The sequence below is a fragment of the Setaria italica genome, chromosome IV (genome assembly GCF_000263155.2).
Source record: "Setaria italica strain Yugu1 chromosome IV, Setaria_italica_v2.0, whole genome shotgun sequence".
Taxonomy (NCBI): Eukaryota; Viridiplantae; Streptophyta; class Magnoliopsida; order Poales; family Poaceae; genus Setaria; species Setaria italica.
Genome location: NC_028453.1, coordinates 31,255,058 through 31,271,466, shown reverse-complemented (window position 1 = coordinate 31,271,466; position 16,409 = coordinate 31,255,058). Strand labels below are relative to the sequence as shown.

At 45.4% G+C, this 16,409-nt stretch overlaps 3 protein-coding genes and 1 pseudogene across 3 annotated transcripts; 2 read left to right on the top strand and 2 right to left on the bottom strand.

The window, feature by feature from the left end:
• Nucleotides 1–838: 838 nt before the first annotated feature.
• On the top strand, nt 839–1,584 carry LOC101774189. The gene is made up of 2 exons (XM_004965654.2): nt 839–1,129; nt 1,211–1,584. Exons 1-2 carry the CDS (start codon nt 992–994, stop codon nt 1,331–1,333), a joined length of 261 nt encoding a protein of 86 aa, XP_004965711.1. The 5' UTR covers nt 839–991; the 3' UTR covers nt 1,334–1,584.
• Nucleotides 1,585–2,272: 688 nt separating this feature from the next.
• On the bottom strand, nt 2,273–6,074 carry LOC101755423 (annotated as a pseudogene).
• A 321-nt stretch (nt 6,075–6,395) lies between these two features.
• Nucleotides 6,396–10,645, bottom strand: LOC101773510 (probable protein phosphatase 2C 58). The gene is made up of 12 exons (XM_004965652.3): nt 10,343–10,645; nt 9,574–9,704; nt 8,885–8,948; nt 8,674–8,782; nt 8,418–8,571; nt 7,730–7,855; nt 7,518–7,641; nt 7,365–7,441; nt 7,195–7,247; nt 7,050–7,104; nt 6,782–6,966; nt 6,396–6,686 (listed from the first exon to the last, which is right to left on the bottom strand). The coding sequence occupies exons 2-12, from the start codon at nt 9,688–9,690 to the stop codon at nt 6,662–6,664; spliced, it is 1,089 nt and encodes a 362-aa protein (XP_004965709.1). The 5' UTR covers nt 9,691–9,704; nt 10,343–10,645; the 3' UTR covers nt 6,396–6,661.
• A 4,638-nt stretch (nt 10,646–15,283) lies between these two features.
• On the top strand, nt 15,284–16,088 carry LOC101773100 (hydrophobic protein OSR8). The gene is made up of 2 exons (XM_004965651.2): nt 15,284–15,510; nt 15,610–16,088. Exons 1-2 carry the CDS (start codon nt 15,418–15,420, stop codon nt 15,745–15,747), a joined length of 231 nt encoding a protein of 76 aa, XP_004965708.1. The 5' UTR covers nt 15,284–15,417; the 3' UTR covers nt 15,748–16,088.
• The last annotated feature ends 321 nt before the right edge of the window (nt 16,089–16,409 follow it).

The following is a 16,409-nucleotide window of genomic DNA, read 5'->3' as shown; positions in this document are numbered from 1 at the left end:
GCATGGCTGTTGCTGGACGTTAGAGCGGCTGCAGAGACATGTATTGGACAACCATGGCAACTGCATCCTCTACACTCAAGAGGTATAAAGTTATTAGATCCGGTGGTTCCTCGCAAAAGGTTGTGCCCCAAGGACTCGCACTCGATTCGACAATAACACCGCATATACCAAACAACGATTTTGTCAGCCTCATAGGAGATCCGCATGCGGATATATAAGAACAGCTCGCAGAGCTGCAGCGGCGAGGTAGGTTCCAAAATACAAGGAGTATAAGCAACCACCACGAAACAATGGTTTGTGAAATTAAAAGCGGGATGTTACAGATGATTACTCATTCTATTTGCTTGGAATCTTGGGATAATTATGAGACCAGTTTCCCTTAGTAAGCCGGAAACAATCGGAAAATGTTCAGATCATTTTCAATAATGTTTTGCACTGGAACATCTTATAATTGTGGTGGTAATAAGAACGAACTGCTACCCGCAAAAAGAAAAAACGAAGTGTGTTATGCATTAGCGCATCAATTGTGAAGGCATTCGAACGATCGTGATTTGTGTGGATGTGGATGGTGGAGGCTGGAAAGTGGCGAGACGAGCCGACGGCTGCTGAGGGGTTGACTGTCGCAGCTCGGTCGGCCCAAACTCGTAAGCCCAGCAGAGGTGCACCCTGTCACGCTCCATGAGGCCGACGTGTACCGGCCTCTGACTTCGCAGAGCCTCCGTCCCGACACGTGTAACCCGGCGCGGACACGTGTGGGTCGCCGGGGGCACCGGCCGCCGTACGATGCTCCTTTGCTTTGCGGTGCACGATGGTGCGCTCTCGGGAAAGCACCAAGCCACCAACACGTCATCTCCCCGCGCCCGTCTTTATCAGCAAGCCGCTCCATCTAGAGACTCCGCAGGCAGTCGCATTCGCATTCGCATACGTGTGATCCTCGCATCGCATCGGTCCATCTCGAGTGATCCGGTGGTTGTCGCGCTCGTCGTCGGCGATGGAGAAGGACGCCGGCGGGAGGAAGCAGGAGGCGGCGCCGGCGCCGGTGGCGTCCAAGGCGCAGAGGGAGGCCGCGGCGGCCGGCGTGTCCGTGACCGAGTGGCTGCAGCACGTCAAGGCCTCCTTCCTCGGCCTGGTAAGCAACAACAACTAGCTATGGAGGGCTGATTTGGTGCGCGTCATGGGGATTTGGTTGATTTGGTGTGTGCGGCTTCAGGTTCGGAAGGTGACGGCGAGGAGCGAGCAGGAGGCGGCGGAGGCGGACATGCGGGCGGCCAAGGCGCAGGTGGAGGCCACCGACGAGGCGGAGGCCAGGAAGAAGCAGCTCGCCGATCACTGATGACGGATGACCGACCTCCGACACGTAGATTGAACTGAAAAGTTTTGCTCGCTATCTGCTTGCTTTATGCTGTATCGTTATCGGGAGTAACTGTAAACAGTGTCGTCGTGTAGTGTAATGGTGACAGATTCTGGACTTGCTGGCAGCCTGTTAGATCTTTGTAGCATGGACTATCTGCCACTATCATTGTAACAGAAGCTGTGTTATTCAGTGTTCAACTTGGATAAGATGAGCGCCTAGTTCTTTGCACCTGTTTTTTCCCCCCATGGAGTGGAATCCGAGTAACCATCGAGATTGGGAGGAACAAGCGATGGTTCAATCAAAATTGGCACCTACGTAACCCAAGCTGACACTCAGATGAAACACTTTTGAGGCAGCGAGCATCATGTCTTGGCACGAAAGAGATGCATGTGTAACCACAAGCGGCTCACAAGCATGCATCACCCTGCACCTAAAGCCATCAACCTAAGATTACAACTTACTCCTCCGTGTTATTTTAATTCTTTTTTCTCAAATTACAGATTATTCATAAACTTTGTTACTCTCAAAACTAAGTCAAAACAGCCAAAACAATCTTCTAATTTAGAACTATAATTATATCCATACATTTAGAAAAAGATAAGTGCATTTAGAAAAAGCCAAACGATCTATAATTTAAATCTATAATTTAGAACTATAATTAATTTACGATCTTTACGATCTATAATTAATTTACGATCTTTACGATCTATAATTAATTTACGATCTTTACTATCTATAATTTAGGATTATAGTTTAGGACGGAGGACGGAGGAAGTACAAGGAAAGACTAACGATCTCTCATGCAAACTGCGGCTTGGACAGATACTCAAACCCTACGAGCACAAGCCATCTACGGCGGCATCACGCATGTCGAGCACCGAGTGTATGTATCTACTTGGCATGAATACACCATACGGAAGCATTCTAACTTTTCATCACCATTCACTGGTAGCGAACCAAATATCCGTGAGAAAACTGTTAGATCCAACCTGAAACTGAGGTTTGGCACTGGATTAGCATCAAACTATAGTTAATGAGAGAATAACACCAGTGCAAGGTTGTTATTCCTCCTTTGGCACATATTCTGTCAAATCAGTTGTTGCAACTTGCAATCACGGTTCGTTACTTTTTCTTTCAGCTAGAATTTCTGTAGACCTATTTTCGTTTGCTTCTCTGGCCATTTCTGTGCCTACTCCTTGATTTCTGCTGGAGTTTCAGGAGAGCGGTTTTCATTTGAATCCATGACCATGCCAGTGCCTTCCAGCCTGGTTTCATCAGGAGTTCAAGACCACTTTCATTCACTCTGTTAGACATGGCAGTGCCACTGTGTCTTCCCTCTTGATTCCCAAAGGAATTTCAATAAGACTATTTCCATCTACTTCTTCAGCCATGTCAGTGACTTCCTCCTTGATTTCGCAGGAATTTCAAAACGACCATGTTCACTAAAGTCACTGGCCATTGTCATTTACCTTTCCCTCGCATGTAGCAGCTGTGTCTTCCTTACTTTTGTTTTTCATTCTCACAGCCTTTATTGACCTCCAAACTCTATTCAATAAACTGTGCTTCTTGCCCCGCAGATGGTCAGCCATGGTGGCGGCATTGATACACCTGACACTGCAGCGCTCACACCATACATAGTTGCCTTGTTGAACAACTTCATGCATTTCTCCATCAACCAGGATGTGGATTTTCTTATGTGCGTCACTAGGGCCTGCAACTGACGCTGCAACGCTCGCACCATACAAAGCCAGCTTTCTTTTCAGATGTTTTTTCCCTTTAAGATGTTTTTTATGTTTAGCCTTACTAGTTGCTCTCACTTGACAGACTGCACAGCTCCAGTACCTGGCAGCATTTTGTAGTTCTGTTGGCTCGGTAGTTGCAGAAGTCACATTTTGTAGTTCTGCTGTTTCAGCGGTTCCTGAAATCGCATTTTGTTGTTCAGTTGGCTCGGTAGTTGCAAAAGTCAAAAAGTCGCTTTTTTGAACAACTTCATGTATTGCTCCTTTGACCAAGATGTGGATTTTCTTAGGTGCATCACTAGGGCCTGCACCTTTGTCACTTTTATTGTCACAAATCACCTCGATGCCTCTAGATTGAATCAGCTTGGCCAAGTGCCTTCTCCCTCTAAGATGTTTATTCAGATTAGACCTACTAGTTGCACTCACTTGACAGAGTGCGCAGTTCCAGTGCCTGGCAGCATTTTGTAGTTCTGCTGGTTCAGTAGTTGCAGAAATCCCATTTTGTAGTTCTGCTGGTTCAGTACTTGTAGAAACCCCATTTTGTAGTTCTGCTGGTTCAGTAGTTGCAGAAATCCCATTTTGTAGTTCTGTTGGCTTGGTACTTGCAGAAATCACATCGGCCTTCCTCTTACACCAGAAACCTTTGTTTCTGGTGAAAGAATCTAAAATAAAAAATTAGGGCCGAATTAGTGAAATGGAGCATGCATATATAACAAACTAACTGTAGAATGCACTGCTGCTCTGGAACAAGAGCCTGACTGAATTATTTAGGGGCACAAACTAAATGAATGTATGGACATGAAACAATCAATGGAGAGATGCATCAGCAACCAATGAAGGGGCAGGAAGGATCAGATTAAAGCGACAAGGAAATTATTGCAGATTCCAACTGTTGCCACAACTTGAAACTTAAATGAACAGGTAATTCCTTAAAAACCCTATTCTGAGCCCTGAATATTCGCCTGGATTCAATGACGGAACAGGAATTAAGCCTGTTCACTTGTGATACCACCATCCTAATTCCTAGCTCTGTTCTCCAAAGGGACTACTGTTTTCCATTAAAGTTCACCAGGTGGGTAGAAATTGTATATTTTGACTTCAGAGTTCAAGTGCTATTGTGATTTAAAAGGGCATTGTTCTTCAGCCTGCTACCTAAATGAGGTTTGTAATAGCCGCTACTGGACCCGACTCCCAAGGCTTGGTGTCCAATCAAATCAAACAAAACAAATTATCATTACGAGATATATATATTATACTGTATTGAATAAATGGCAAGGATTTGTCATTTATACATAATTTCACACTAAGTTTCAACCAAAGAAAAATGGCTACTGATTGGGCTTTAAACGGTGACCAAAAAACATTGCACATTGCGATTTTAAGCTAGAATGACACAGGAAGTGCAATATGAAATGACAAAACAGGAAAAAAATGATACGGAATTTGGGAATATTAACCGATCCTTCCAATGATAATCAGATTTTTTTCAACTTTAACTAGCAATATATTATAAATATACTACTTTAAATAGAAAGATTTATATATTATAAAAGTAGTTTTCATAATGAATCTAGTAATATCAATCTATATAAAGCTTTGGGGAAAGCTAAATTTCACCTGAGTGTTTTAGAAGACTCCAGCACATGAATTTTAATGGCTCAGATTTGTGGCTCTTGGATGGTGATTATATAGGGTAAGGAAGGTTCAAGTGTTTTAGCCCGCCAACACAAGTTTTTTTTCTTATACCTTGTTGTAGCTAGTTTACATTGAAATCACAGTACATAAAGTTACAATCACTTTTGGTGTGTAATTCTTTTATAAAAGATGGTGTAACAAAAATTAAGATGCTAGAACATCCCATAAAACCTGTTTTTTTTTAGCACAAAGTTAGACATAATCTCAGTCATAGATCTTAAAGCCATTTTGTTTCTTAGCACAAAGTTAGATCTAATATAAATCATAGTTGGATAGCTGAAAATCAAGTGCTGGAAACCTCTAGAACACTAAGTTGTATAGACACTCCAAAGTTTTAGATACTGATGGACAAAATAAACAAAGGTTCGACTTAGAACAAACTTATTTATGGCCGGTAGCTAGTAGCGACTTTTAATGCCAGATATGGAAAATGATCTGATCAAGTCCTTTTTCTCCTACTTTAGCAAGGACATCATGCATGGGCACTGTAAAGGGTAATACTCACAAACCTCAGAGTTCTTGCTGGTCTCGGTCTCGCACACCTTGAGCCTGTGCTTCGGCTTCAGCTTCGGCGGTGGCAGGGGCCTCCTCTTGACAAGTATGGATTGCTCAAATCCCACACGCCCGAACGAAGCCTGCGGTGGTCAGTGCAGGTGCACGCCCACCGGCATCAGGGGCGGTGGCACTGGCGGCAGGAAGGGGCCGTGGGGCCCGAAGAACGCGCCCGGCGGCACGAAGGGGCCGTCGGACCCGACGAACGGGACGCGGCCGAAAGCGCCGCCGAAGCGGGCGCGCGCGACGGCGAGTTCGCGGCGGACCTCCTCTTCGATGAGCGACGCCTCCTCGATGAGCCGCCGCTCAACCTCCTCGCAGATGAGCCGCCGCTCCACCTCCTCGCGGATGATCCGCTCGCGCCACGCCGCAGCCTCCCACTCGAACGGCGAGGGCGGGGGCAGCTCGCCATGGAAGGGCCCTGCTGCGCGGGAGCGGCGACCGTCAGAATCGGGAAGCTGGTGGAGGGTTCTCGAGCTCGGGGATGGATGGGTGCTTACCTCGCGGTAAGTAGCGCCGGTCGCAGGGGCGGGAGAACCGGGCGGGGGACGGACTCCGCCCGGCCGGACGGTCGCCGGCGCGGAAGCGGAACTCCATGGCTGCGGGAGGTAGGGTTTGGGGATCAGTGCGGGTTTTCCAGCGGCGCTGCTGTGACCGCTCCAGGCCGCTAGCGTACTGTCTACTGTGCTGATCAGCTGATGCAGAGGCCGGCGCGGGCCTCGGCTTTGACGCTACGGTGAGGCGCTTGCTTCGCTCAACACGAACACGGCAACACCCGAACCCGGACGCGTAGAAGTATGGATCATACCATTTCGGCAAATTTCCCCAGGAATCATCACCGCGACTGTAAACGTGCAAATGCATGTTAGATGTGAGATTGACGCTTGTAATGCCTAAAAAATCCCTGAAGTAGTCCAACTAAACTAGGTGCAAATCTGGCAGATAGTTCAGTGTTCACTGCAGGACCAAACTAGCACAGGGCATTCGCAAAAGGGAAAGGAGGCATTGCCATTCTGCCACAAGAATAGCATGAACCCGTATAGGTGACAGAGAAGAGCACAAGATCCGCTCGAACGGACAAATGAACTATCGTATAACACCATTTCCACCCACAAATGTACAGTTAGGTTATGTCAGATGGCCAAAATCACACCCGGAAGAAAATAGCAGGTTGGGTTACAGACAACAATTGGAACAAAGAACAGCTTTTACGCCAATTCAACACATGGTTGGTATGTACATTGCAACATCGTACTCCTGTTTAAGCCAGGTCCAGCATCAAGCCATGCTTCAAGAGCCATTTCCTGGATATACCTGTTCATCATGAGCCATTCTCCTCGGCCACACTGATCATAAAGACCTTGGGTTAAGACGAATGGAAGAAAGAAACACCGGCAGCAAAAAAATTAATAAAAAGTTGCCATCATCAGACGTGACTCACTGCGTCTCCGAGCATTCTGTGTCACCAGTTGATTGCTCTGCACCACTGGCTTCCTTGGTCTGAGTAATCGGCTTCTTGAACTGCACCAGGATCATCGTCATGTTATCGCATCCCTCGCCGCCCATGGTCGATGGAGCCAGGCATCTGTCAAGCACTCTTTCACATACTGCGGAAAGGCTTTCCTCCTGCATTTTGTAATTTTGCTTCTTTCCATGAGTATTGCCAAAGACCAAAACATAAGGTAAGAACTAAATTACTTGGTACTCACATTGTTTATATGCTCACGGATGAAATCAACCAGCTGTTGGCTTGACATGCAGTCCCTGATAGTCATAACAGCATATATGGTTGTTACTTCTGACAAAAGCAATAATCATGTTGAACCAGAAACTTATTGATCGAGAGGAATTTACCAAATGCCATCACATGCCAAAACAAGAAAGTCGTCATCATCACAAAGCTCAACCTGCAGAAAAGAATAAATTACAAGAGCTATCAACGGGAACAAAATGGTAACACAATAGCCTACATAGTAACCTGTGATTAGCTGGAGGAGTGTGAAGCAACTGCAGAAGTCACTTACGATGTTTATGTCAGGATTTGCGGTCAAAATTTGCTTATCAGGGGACAAGAACTTGTTTTGTTTAAATTCCATGTCTCCTAAAAAAGTATTTGTCTATATAAGACATCATGTAAGGTGCCAGGTATTGACAAAAACCAAGTAAAACATGCGTACCAATAGCCCTTGACAAGTTTAAAGTTCCATTTACACGACCCATTTGGATGTAACCCCCTGCATTTTGTATCCTTTCTCTCTCTGCCTCAAGCTCTGGTTTATGGTCTCTCGACAAATTGTATGCCTGTGTCATGCAGAAGAAGTACAAAATGAGACGATCTTACATAAAACTGTGTTGAAATATAACACAAGGAGCAACAAGAACAACTGACCTGGCCATTCCTTGAGATGACACAGCGCGAATCACCAGCATTTGCCACAATGAGTTGCCTATTTCTCACTAATGCTACACAGGCTGTACTCCCACAATTTGGCCCAATAAAATCAGAGTGTGGTCCCTGATAAAAGAAATTGCTGTAAGACTACTTTGGTGGATGGATATTCATTTCCAACAAAAGAACTAGCCTTGGCAACAAAGAAAAATGCCAAAATGATAAAGTTGCTTTCCAGCACAACTGCAAGAAGAGGCTCCTAGTTCAGGAAATTGGAACCCACTATTCAAGAGTCTGCATTGTTCAGAAATACAGCCATCAATTTTAGATGTTAAAGTTAAAGGAGTAAATTTCCTTCCTATACATAGGTATCCTTTTCAAGAGTTACCATTGTTAGGCAACACAACCATCAATGTTACTAAAAGAATGAATTTCTAACTTATGCATAGGTATCCTTTTTACACCTTAATCCATCAGTATTGCACGTCTATTCAAGAACCATATAAAGTCTACCCTTACACACGTTTCAACCATAAATGATTTTAGCCCCAAAAATAAGTGATGCAAGATTTTCAGAAAGAAATCTAAGGACCATACCAAATTAATTTTTAAAAAGGCAGATGCCATACTTTTCTATATAGAAGAAAAGGAGTAAAAAATTGTGAATCCATGCTAGTTCCACAAGTACCTCCTCGAAAGCCCATTCGTCATGTCTATCATTTGAATCACTTCCTTTAGGGGACCAAATCAAGCCTTCTATTATGCCAGTAAACTGATTTATCTTATCTCCAAGTGCTTGAAGTTCCCGCCATCCTCTTTGGCCACGCATCATTTCATCCATTCTGAAACAATGCAATCATAATTTCTGTTCCCATCATTTGCTCCAGATTAGCAATGGAGAAGTAAAAGTGCAGCCATACTAACAGTAAATGAAGTTATTATACCTGAAGAAAGCTCTGTAGACAGCAGCACCCAGGTCACCAGCTGCATAGGCTTCACTGTTGATAACTTCTCTGTGCAGATATTTTGCACAGAATTTGGCAACTACTTTTCCTGAGGCAAGAAGGTGATACAAAGGGATCAGCAGCACATTTTTCTACGATGTGTAATCAATCAAAGACAGTGAAAGGGCACTGTTCTTTGCATTCAAGTTACCTCCATGTCCATCAAAAACGCCAAAGAATGCAGTGTCATTGTCAAGATCTAGCAAAGCCGAGTGCTGGAAAATTGCAAAGGCTTAGAGATTGTACAATAGACTGATCAAATACTATCATAACTAATTATATTGGTGAGATTCCATCCTCTCAAAAGATACCAATGAAGCACATCAAGAATTGTATTTGTACTATGCTAAGAAAACAAATCATAGCTTCTCCTCTAATGATACTCAACAAGGAATATCATGCATATTCATAGGTTCCAGTCCTCAAGGTTCAAGCAGAGCTAATCTTTCAGAGCAATGTCTATCACATGGTTTGACTTTTGAAGCATTATTATCAATCCAACATCTGGAAAACATGGCGAAGTCAACAAAAAAAAAGTTAACATGTAACTCTTCAGACCTCAGCTATCTATTTAATAACATGTGCCTGCCCCAGGTTCCCTTCACTAACTTCAAAAACAGCAATACCATGTAAGGACTACATTAATGATACCAATACTCGGGGTTTTTTTCACTTTCTAGAACATTCTGCAAGTTTCCATAAGTACACACGGACAACAAGTGCAAAGTATTTTTACCCAACCAGACTCTCGTGCCTGTATCCAGGTAATACTTACAAGACCAGGAATAGCAACACAAAAAGTCGTGATGAGCAGATATAATTGATAAAATAGAAACTCACGGCATCTTCCATAGTTGCACGCCACCCTTGCATAGATGAAAGGCCGAATTTAAGCTTATCATTTTCCCCGTCTTCAGATAGCTTCTCGGTTTTTGGAGTGCTAAGGTAAACCCCCATTCTCCGAAACGTACCTGACAAAGAACATGTCAAATAGAAAAAAAAATCTACTGCTCAATAATAAGTTAAGGAGATTATTTCAGAAGTAAACCATGGCGCGATCGCTGCCATAAGTACACAACAGGCCATAAACTTAAGTCTAGCAACCTCCCCTGATTGGAAGATCACATAGTAAGAACTAAATTCAGAAAGAGATTGCCAAATCAGGCATGCATATATATAACCATTCAACTTGCCCTTGGATAGACATTACTCATTAGCAATACATATACATCGATACAGTTTGGAGCTCCTTTCTCCTGTGGTACGTAGTACCAGCTAACAACTTACAACCATGGAGCAATCGATGTAAACACGGATGAGATAGCATTCACCCATGAGCATACAATTGTACAAACATCCCGCAGGGAGCAGCTTTAACGTAGGACGCTGTGGTTCAGCTGAACCCTCAAATTTTTCTGGAAGTTAACGCACCCGCACCAATTGGATCATAGATGGCTGGACTAGATTAGTATAAGGATACCACGCAGTTACCAAATCCGCAGCTAACTATACAGATATAGCTGCCCGGATTCATCATTTACTCGCAATCACAGCAAAGGAACAGGGTCACCTACTCGTAGACAACCCATCCAAGCACAGGGTTACTCACCAGCGAGAGAGGTAATCCGAGCCCGGATGGATCTCCAGTCCCCGCTCCACGCCAGTACGGCACCAGTAGAAGGCGGAGACGGAATGACGGGTTAGGAGGTGACCGCGCCTCCGGGGTTGGTGCCGCCGTGTCCGGTGGTGTATACGGTCGCCGCCGAGGCACGGCAGATTTGCGGGGAACAGGGGAGCGAATTCGGGGGCTGGAGACGGGTGCGGGGAGAATTTGGGGGTTGAAAATCGGAGGAGAGGAACGGACCAGGGGAGGAGAACGAAGGACCAGAGAGAGAGGAGACTGGAGATTTCTTTGTACACAACAGTAACTAACTCTATGACAATGTGGGCCACCTAGGAGCTCTCCCGCAGCTGCGCCTCGCGGGTCACGGACCCACCCCGGTCGACCGCGCTCAAGTCTTCGAGCGCGTGACATGGCTCTAGCTGGAAGCGACGGAACGGAGATGACGCTTGCTGACGATGCTGCTAAACTTTCAAGTTTGAGACGAACAAGGAGCCGGGAGTGATGAACTGATGCCGGCAAGCATGGATCATTGAATTCTAGATTGAGACAAGTTCATGTCACATGTTTGGGATGAAAAGTTTATAGAAAAGAAAATTAAGGAGGCGATCCGAAGGAGCCTCTCAATTCATGATCACCACCATGACTAGCGGCACCTTGTCGAAGCCGCCCATCGCCGGCCGAGCAAGGAGACCCAACAGGCCGACAAGCCCAAACAGGCAGGGACAAGGCGATGGTGATACAATAGTCTCATCTTAAGTTTTTATTTCTTTAGCTTTTCCGAAAGGATAACCATGGCGAGCCATACAATGTCAATATTAGCACTATGAAGGCACGAACTGCTGTTTGTTATAGGCGCACACAGTTTTGACACAAATTGTCAAGCTGCCAAGCTTGCGCAACCAAGCTAAAAATGTGCGGCTGGCACTAGATGTTTGCCAAATTATAGCTTCGTTTCTAAAAGAGAAAACCTATGCCTTGTTTCCTTCGGAGAAAATTAAGTCAATGAGCAGTGCAATTTTATTACGCACACAAACTTGGACAGCTTGCTCGGTGTCTACTTTTCTTCAGATATGGCATAAGGCGCCCTCAGTAGTTATCTTTCTGTTAGTCGCCTCTGAAAGACCGGATAACAACTGGACCAGCTAATCCTGGAAAGAAACCATTTCTGACAGAGGAAATGGCCCCATGAAAACAACCCGGCGATACAGCTCCGCTGTTCGAAGAAAATGGGTGTCAGTTCTCTGGCGGTTACATTGAAAGGTGACGACGGAGTCCGTCGTCTCTGCTTCGATGTTTTCTACTAGGAAGGTTGCTGTGTTTTTTTTTTTTCCTAAAAAGAAACAAGAAGAAGGTTGTTGTGTCTTGCAGCCATCCAATTTGAAATTGCAACGAGGAGGAGGAAACTGACTCTTGACTTGTGACTGTGAGCACATGATCTTGGATGGCACGCTTTCGTCAAGCTGCGATCAAGAGGATATTGATGATTGGGTGGTATGGGTCAAAAGCCGACGCTATTTACGGGTGCGTTTGGTGAGTGTCCGGCGGTTGGTGGTGAACCGGTGATGACCGATGAGATTGTTCCGGTGAGTTTGTTTCAGATCGCATCCGGCCGGCTTCGTTAGCGAGGCTTGCCTTTTCGTCGTCTGGCATTAAGAACAGAGAGTTCGCTGCCCCTGACATTTTGAAAAGGTCGCAAATGTTTCTTAAACCTAAACTGAGCGGTTTTATGATATTCCTTCGATATGTATCTTGGTTAGTCTGGATTTTTAAAAACTATAGAGATTAGAATTTTTAAAGGTACGAACAACGACATGGTCAAGCTGTTCTTCAAACGAATATCTGATTTGAATGTTGACAAAAACAACCTCTCCCGCCAGAAAAAAAGAATGCCCTCTACTTCTTTTCCTCTCTTTGCGGATTGAAGCATAAAAAGGGACGTGGTTTGACTCTGCACAGTCCTCCAAATTCTAATCTTATTTGAACTGTAATTTCTCTTATGGTATACATAATATTTGTAGCAACAAAAGGATAACTATAAGATAATACAATGATATCCCTTTTATATAACAAGATATACGTTCTGTTTCACTAATCGTTGGTTACAAATTACGGTGCTTGGATACTCAATTACGTGCGCATCTTCTTACAAGAAATTAGAGAGGTCTTTAACTTGTGGAAGTCAGATAGGAGCTATGGCTTAGAAGCCCACCTGGCAGCCACACCATCGTCCAATTTGCTTACGCGCGACCGTAGCCTAGCAGCAGGACGCATCAACTATGGCATGCGGCTTGCAGGGCTAGCCACCGCGCAGGAGGGTACGTGCTTACATGCGCCGTTACTTTTAAAAAAGATCTTGTGACCTCATATATTCAAAACAACAAACTAATATACTCAACATTTTAAATATTGGATTCAACATTCTTTCATACTAAGTTCAACATTTAAAATAAACTAGTTGAACATTTAATATGAAAATGGTGAAGTAGCGTAATTAAAATGTTGAGATAGATTATCCAAAATATTATTTTTTTAAAAATAATAAAAATATATTCATATTGGATCTCATCATGTTACATTAATTCTCAACAACACACTGGTTTAAACGGATTTAAAAATGAATTCACGATTTGGGAGAAAAAAATAGTTTGAAGTTTGAAATCCGAAAGAAACACCCACCAGCTAGCCACCACGCCTTGTCGGTCAACTAATCCGCTGTGCGCATGCAAGCATGCAGGCCCGCTCCATCTGCGGCTGCTCTACGAATACGATTGAGAAATGGGTTGTACGGAATCTGAAGCCTAGTAACAAAAACAACTACCGGCCGGAAGTCATATAGGCCTATTGTAATGAGCTAAGGCTTTGCCCTGTGCTAGACCCGTTTCTGTGTGTGACACGGTAAGGAAGGAGCCCATGTTGCTTGCTTGCTACAGAGGCCGACCGTGCGTGCTCCCCCAGCCCAAGAAAGTACCGTATTATTTGCACTTGCCCTCCGGTGTCATCATCGTGTCGTAGGCGACTCGGTAGGTAGTGTGTGTGGTTCACCTAATCACATGCATCAACACATAACGAGCACCCGAGCAACTCCAGATCTGAATCCTAAAGCGTTTGCGAAGATTTTAAAATTACCGTGCTTCACATGGAGACCCGTAGTTAAAACATGGTAATGCTCGCGTGATCCAAAGCCCGAATCTCTCACGACTCTCACGAGGAGTCGGCTTGCATCGGGTGAGATGAGGTCGTTAAGAAGAAGAAGAAACATGACGATAAAGAATAAAAGAAATGTGTTTGTTAACCAGCAGTTAACGATCCGTGCTGAAAGGCTTTGTTGTTGTAAGTCGGAATTTGTCTATTGGCTAATATAATGATGATGAGGAACTCGTAGATGCATGAAGTGGATAATCTAGATCGCATCTCGATCAGAAAAGGGTTGCGAATATTCTGAAGACGAAATTCGCATTGATGTGGAGGCTGTCATGGCATTGGCGGATGACCCCACCAGTCCGGCCGGTCAACACCGCCGAGATGCCCGATTAAGGAGAGAGCCCGTCAACCCATTAGCCCGCTTCGAAAATCCTCACGGGACGTGAAAAAAGGTATTAAAATGGTCGGTGGTTCCATGAAGATCGGATAAATAGGCATCATAATCTATATAGAACGATAAGTTTTTAGTTAAATGTAGGCTGGAATGTTAAAAAAGAAGAAGGGTTTTTTACTATCTCTTCTAGCTGCAATTCAAGCTCATCTTTATCTTCTTTTAAATTTAGCGAGATTAGCGTTATTAGAGCAGATTGAGAAAATCAATCCCCTTTCCCTGCATTATTGATTGAAGGGGATTAAAAGGGAAAAAACATGCTCCTGCAGATTGAGAAAACGATCCCATTTCTCTATATTTTTTTCTTAATTGACAAAAACTACCCCCTCTCTCTAGAAAGGGGATTCAATTCCCCACTTTCCTCCTTTTCTTTTTCCATGCGCGCTTTCTTCTCCCGCGCGCTACCCGCCGCGCTAGCCACTCCACCCCACCCACCAGCCTGCCGCTCCGCCCACCACGGCGGCTGCCTCCTCCTCCTCGCTCCCAAGGTGGCCTCCCTGAAGGTGCTCGAGCTCGAGGAAGCCATCACATGACTCACCCTTGAGGAGCCATGGGGCCTCATAGACCACCTGCAGGAATGCTCGGCATCACCGTGCGGCGCCGTAGTGGCCAGGTCCGGTGCGACGGGCGGTAGGGAGGCTGTGGTGCCCGTGGAGAAGATGGCCACTCCGGCGGCGCACTGGTTCCGCCCGTCCCCCGTGTCAGCCTACCTGCTGCGCCAGCCGCTGTGGCGGCCACCGCGCTAGCATGCCGCTCCGACCGCCATGCTTGCTGACGCCATGCCCCACCGCCGTTGCTTGCTTAAGAGAAGAGGTGAGGTAGAGGAAGAGGAGGGGAGAGAAAGAAAACTGATTATCTCATTTATAAGTAGGCCCCACGTAACAGGGGAGATAAATTGAGGAAAGGAAAAATGAATCTCCTCTGAGCATCTCTCCTGAATATCTCTAAATTATGAAAGAGGATTCCCTTATGTAAGGTGATAAAGGAGATTAGGAAAAATCAATCAGGAGATGCTAGGGTAGCCTCAATAGTTCCAGTTCCAATGTATTTCTGGTTCTGCTCATGTGCGCAGCTGCCTTGTAGATTTTTTTTTTTTTGGATAAAGGGCTGCCTAGATTGAGAGGGGAATAAAAACACGGCGAGCTGACTGCCGGATCTGATCCCAAACCCGTTACCGCGCCCGCCGCCTGCCAAGATCCGGAGCTAGCCGTGCTGACCTGGCCGCATGTGTGCCGTGTGGCGGCACGCTCACGGCTCTCGCGGTCTCGCTCGGCCCCCCCGAGATGTATACCACGCTACCATCGGCATCTTCTCCCGGCAGCCATCGTCGGATTCCGCATCATTCCCTTGCCCCCCTCGTACAAAGAAGACACCAGCCCAACCCCCCAGACACAAGCTAATCTCCTGGCAGCTCTGACTTCGGAGGCCCGCAGCGAGCTGGAGACGGCCCGGCCCCGGCATCGGCAGGATGAGCTCCGGCGGCTGCTCCACCTGCCTCGAGGTCATCTTCGCCGTCGTCCTCCCGCCGCTCGGCGTTTTCTTCCGCTACGGCTGCTGCAGCGTAAGCATTCCGCCTCCGCACCTTGCATGCTGCTATAGCAACATAGCATGATGACTTGATGAGAAATGGCAGAGACATCACAATTCACAATTTTTGCAGTCGGAGTTCTTCATCTCCCTTGTGCTCACGATACTGGGCTACGTCCCCGGCATCGTCTACTCCCTCTACGTCATCCTCCGGACGCCGCCGGAGCCGCCGGGCATCGACGGGGAGCGGCCGTACGACATGCTCGCCTGACGGAGCCCGTTCTGCTATATTTTCGTCGCCATTTGTGATGAGCTGTAGCCTGTAGGTAGCGGGTAGTCGTTCAGGACATTCCTGGCTGTAATTTGTCCGCGTCTCTGTTCGTCCCGTATGATTGTTTGGGCTGCTGGTGTATTCACTATTCAGTATGCTGTGTGCGATTGGTTTTTCGATTGCTAGTATTCTTTCGGGGTTTATGAATCTGTTGTCAGTAAGAGATGGTAGTTCATTTCTCCGTATATATGCAGCAGTTGCTAATTGGTAACTGATAAGATGCTTATATGTAATCATGTACAAATCTAGTAATGCAGTTTTTGGGTCTGAAATGCAGTTTCTTCGGTTTTGTTCAGGAGTTTGGGTTGGCGATTTTACGAGTTCAGACTTCTAAGTTCTGGCCAATTCACGGCTTTAAAGGCTGGAGAGTGGAGAGGTAATCTGTTTTTTAAATACTCCCTCCGTCCTGGCTTTTCCAGATACATAAGTTTTACTATGTATCTAGACATAAAATATATCTAAGTACATATCTAAGTACATGTCAAAAATTATGTATATAGAAAAATCAAAACGAATAATAATTTAGGACGGAGGAAATATATGACATTTGGACATGAATTATTGTCGTAAACATCATATCTTAAAAATGGAGGTATTTACCT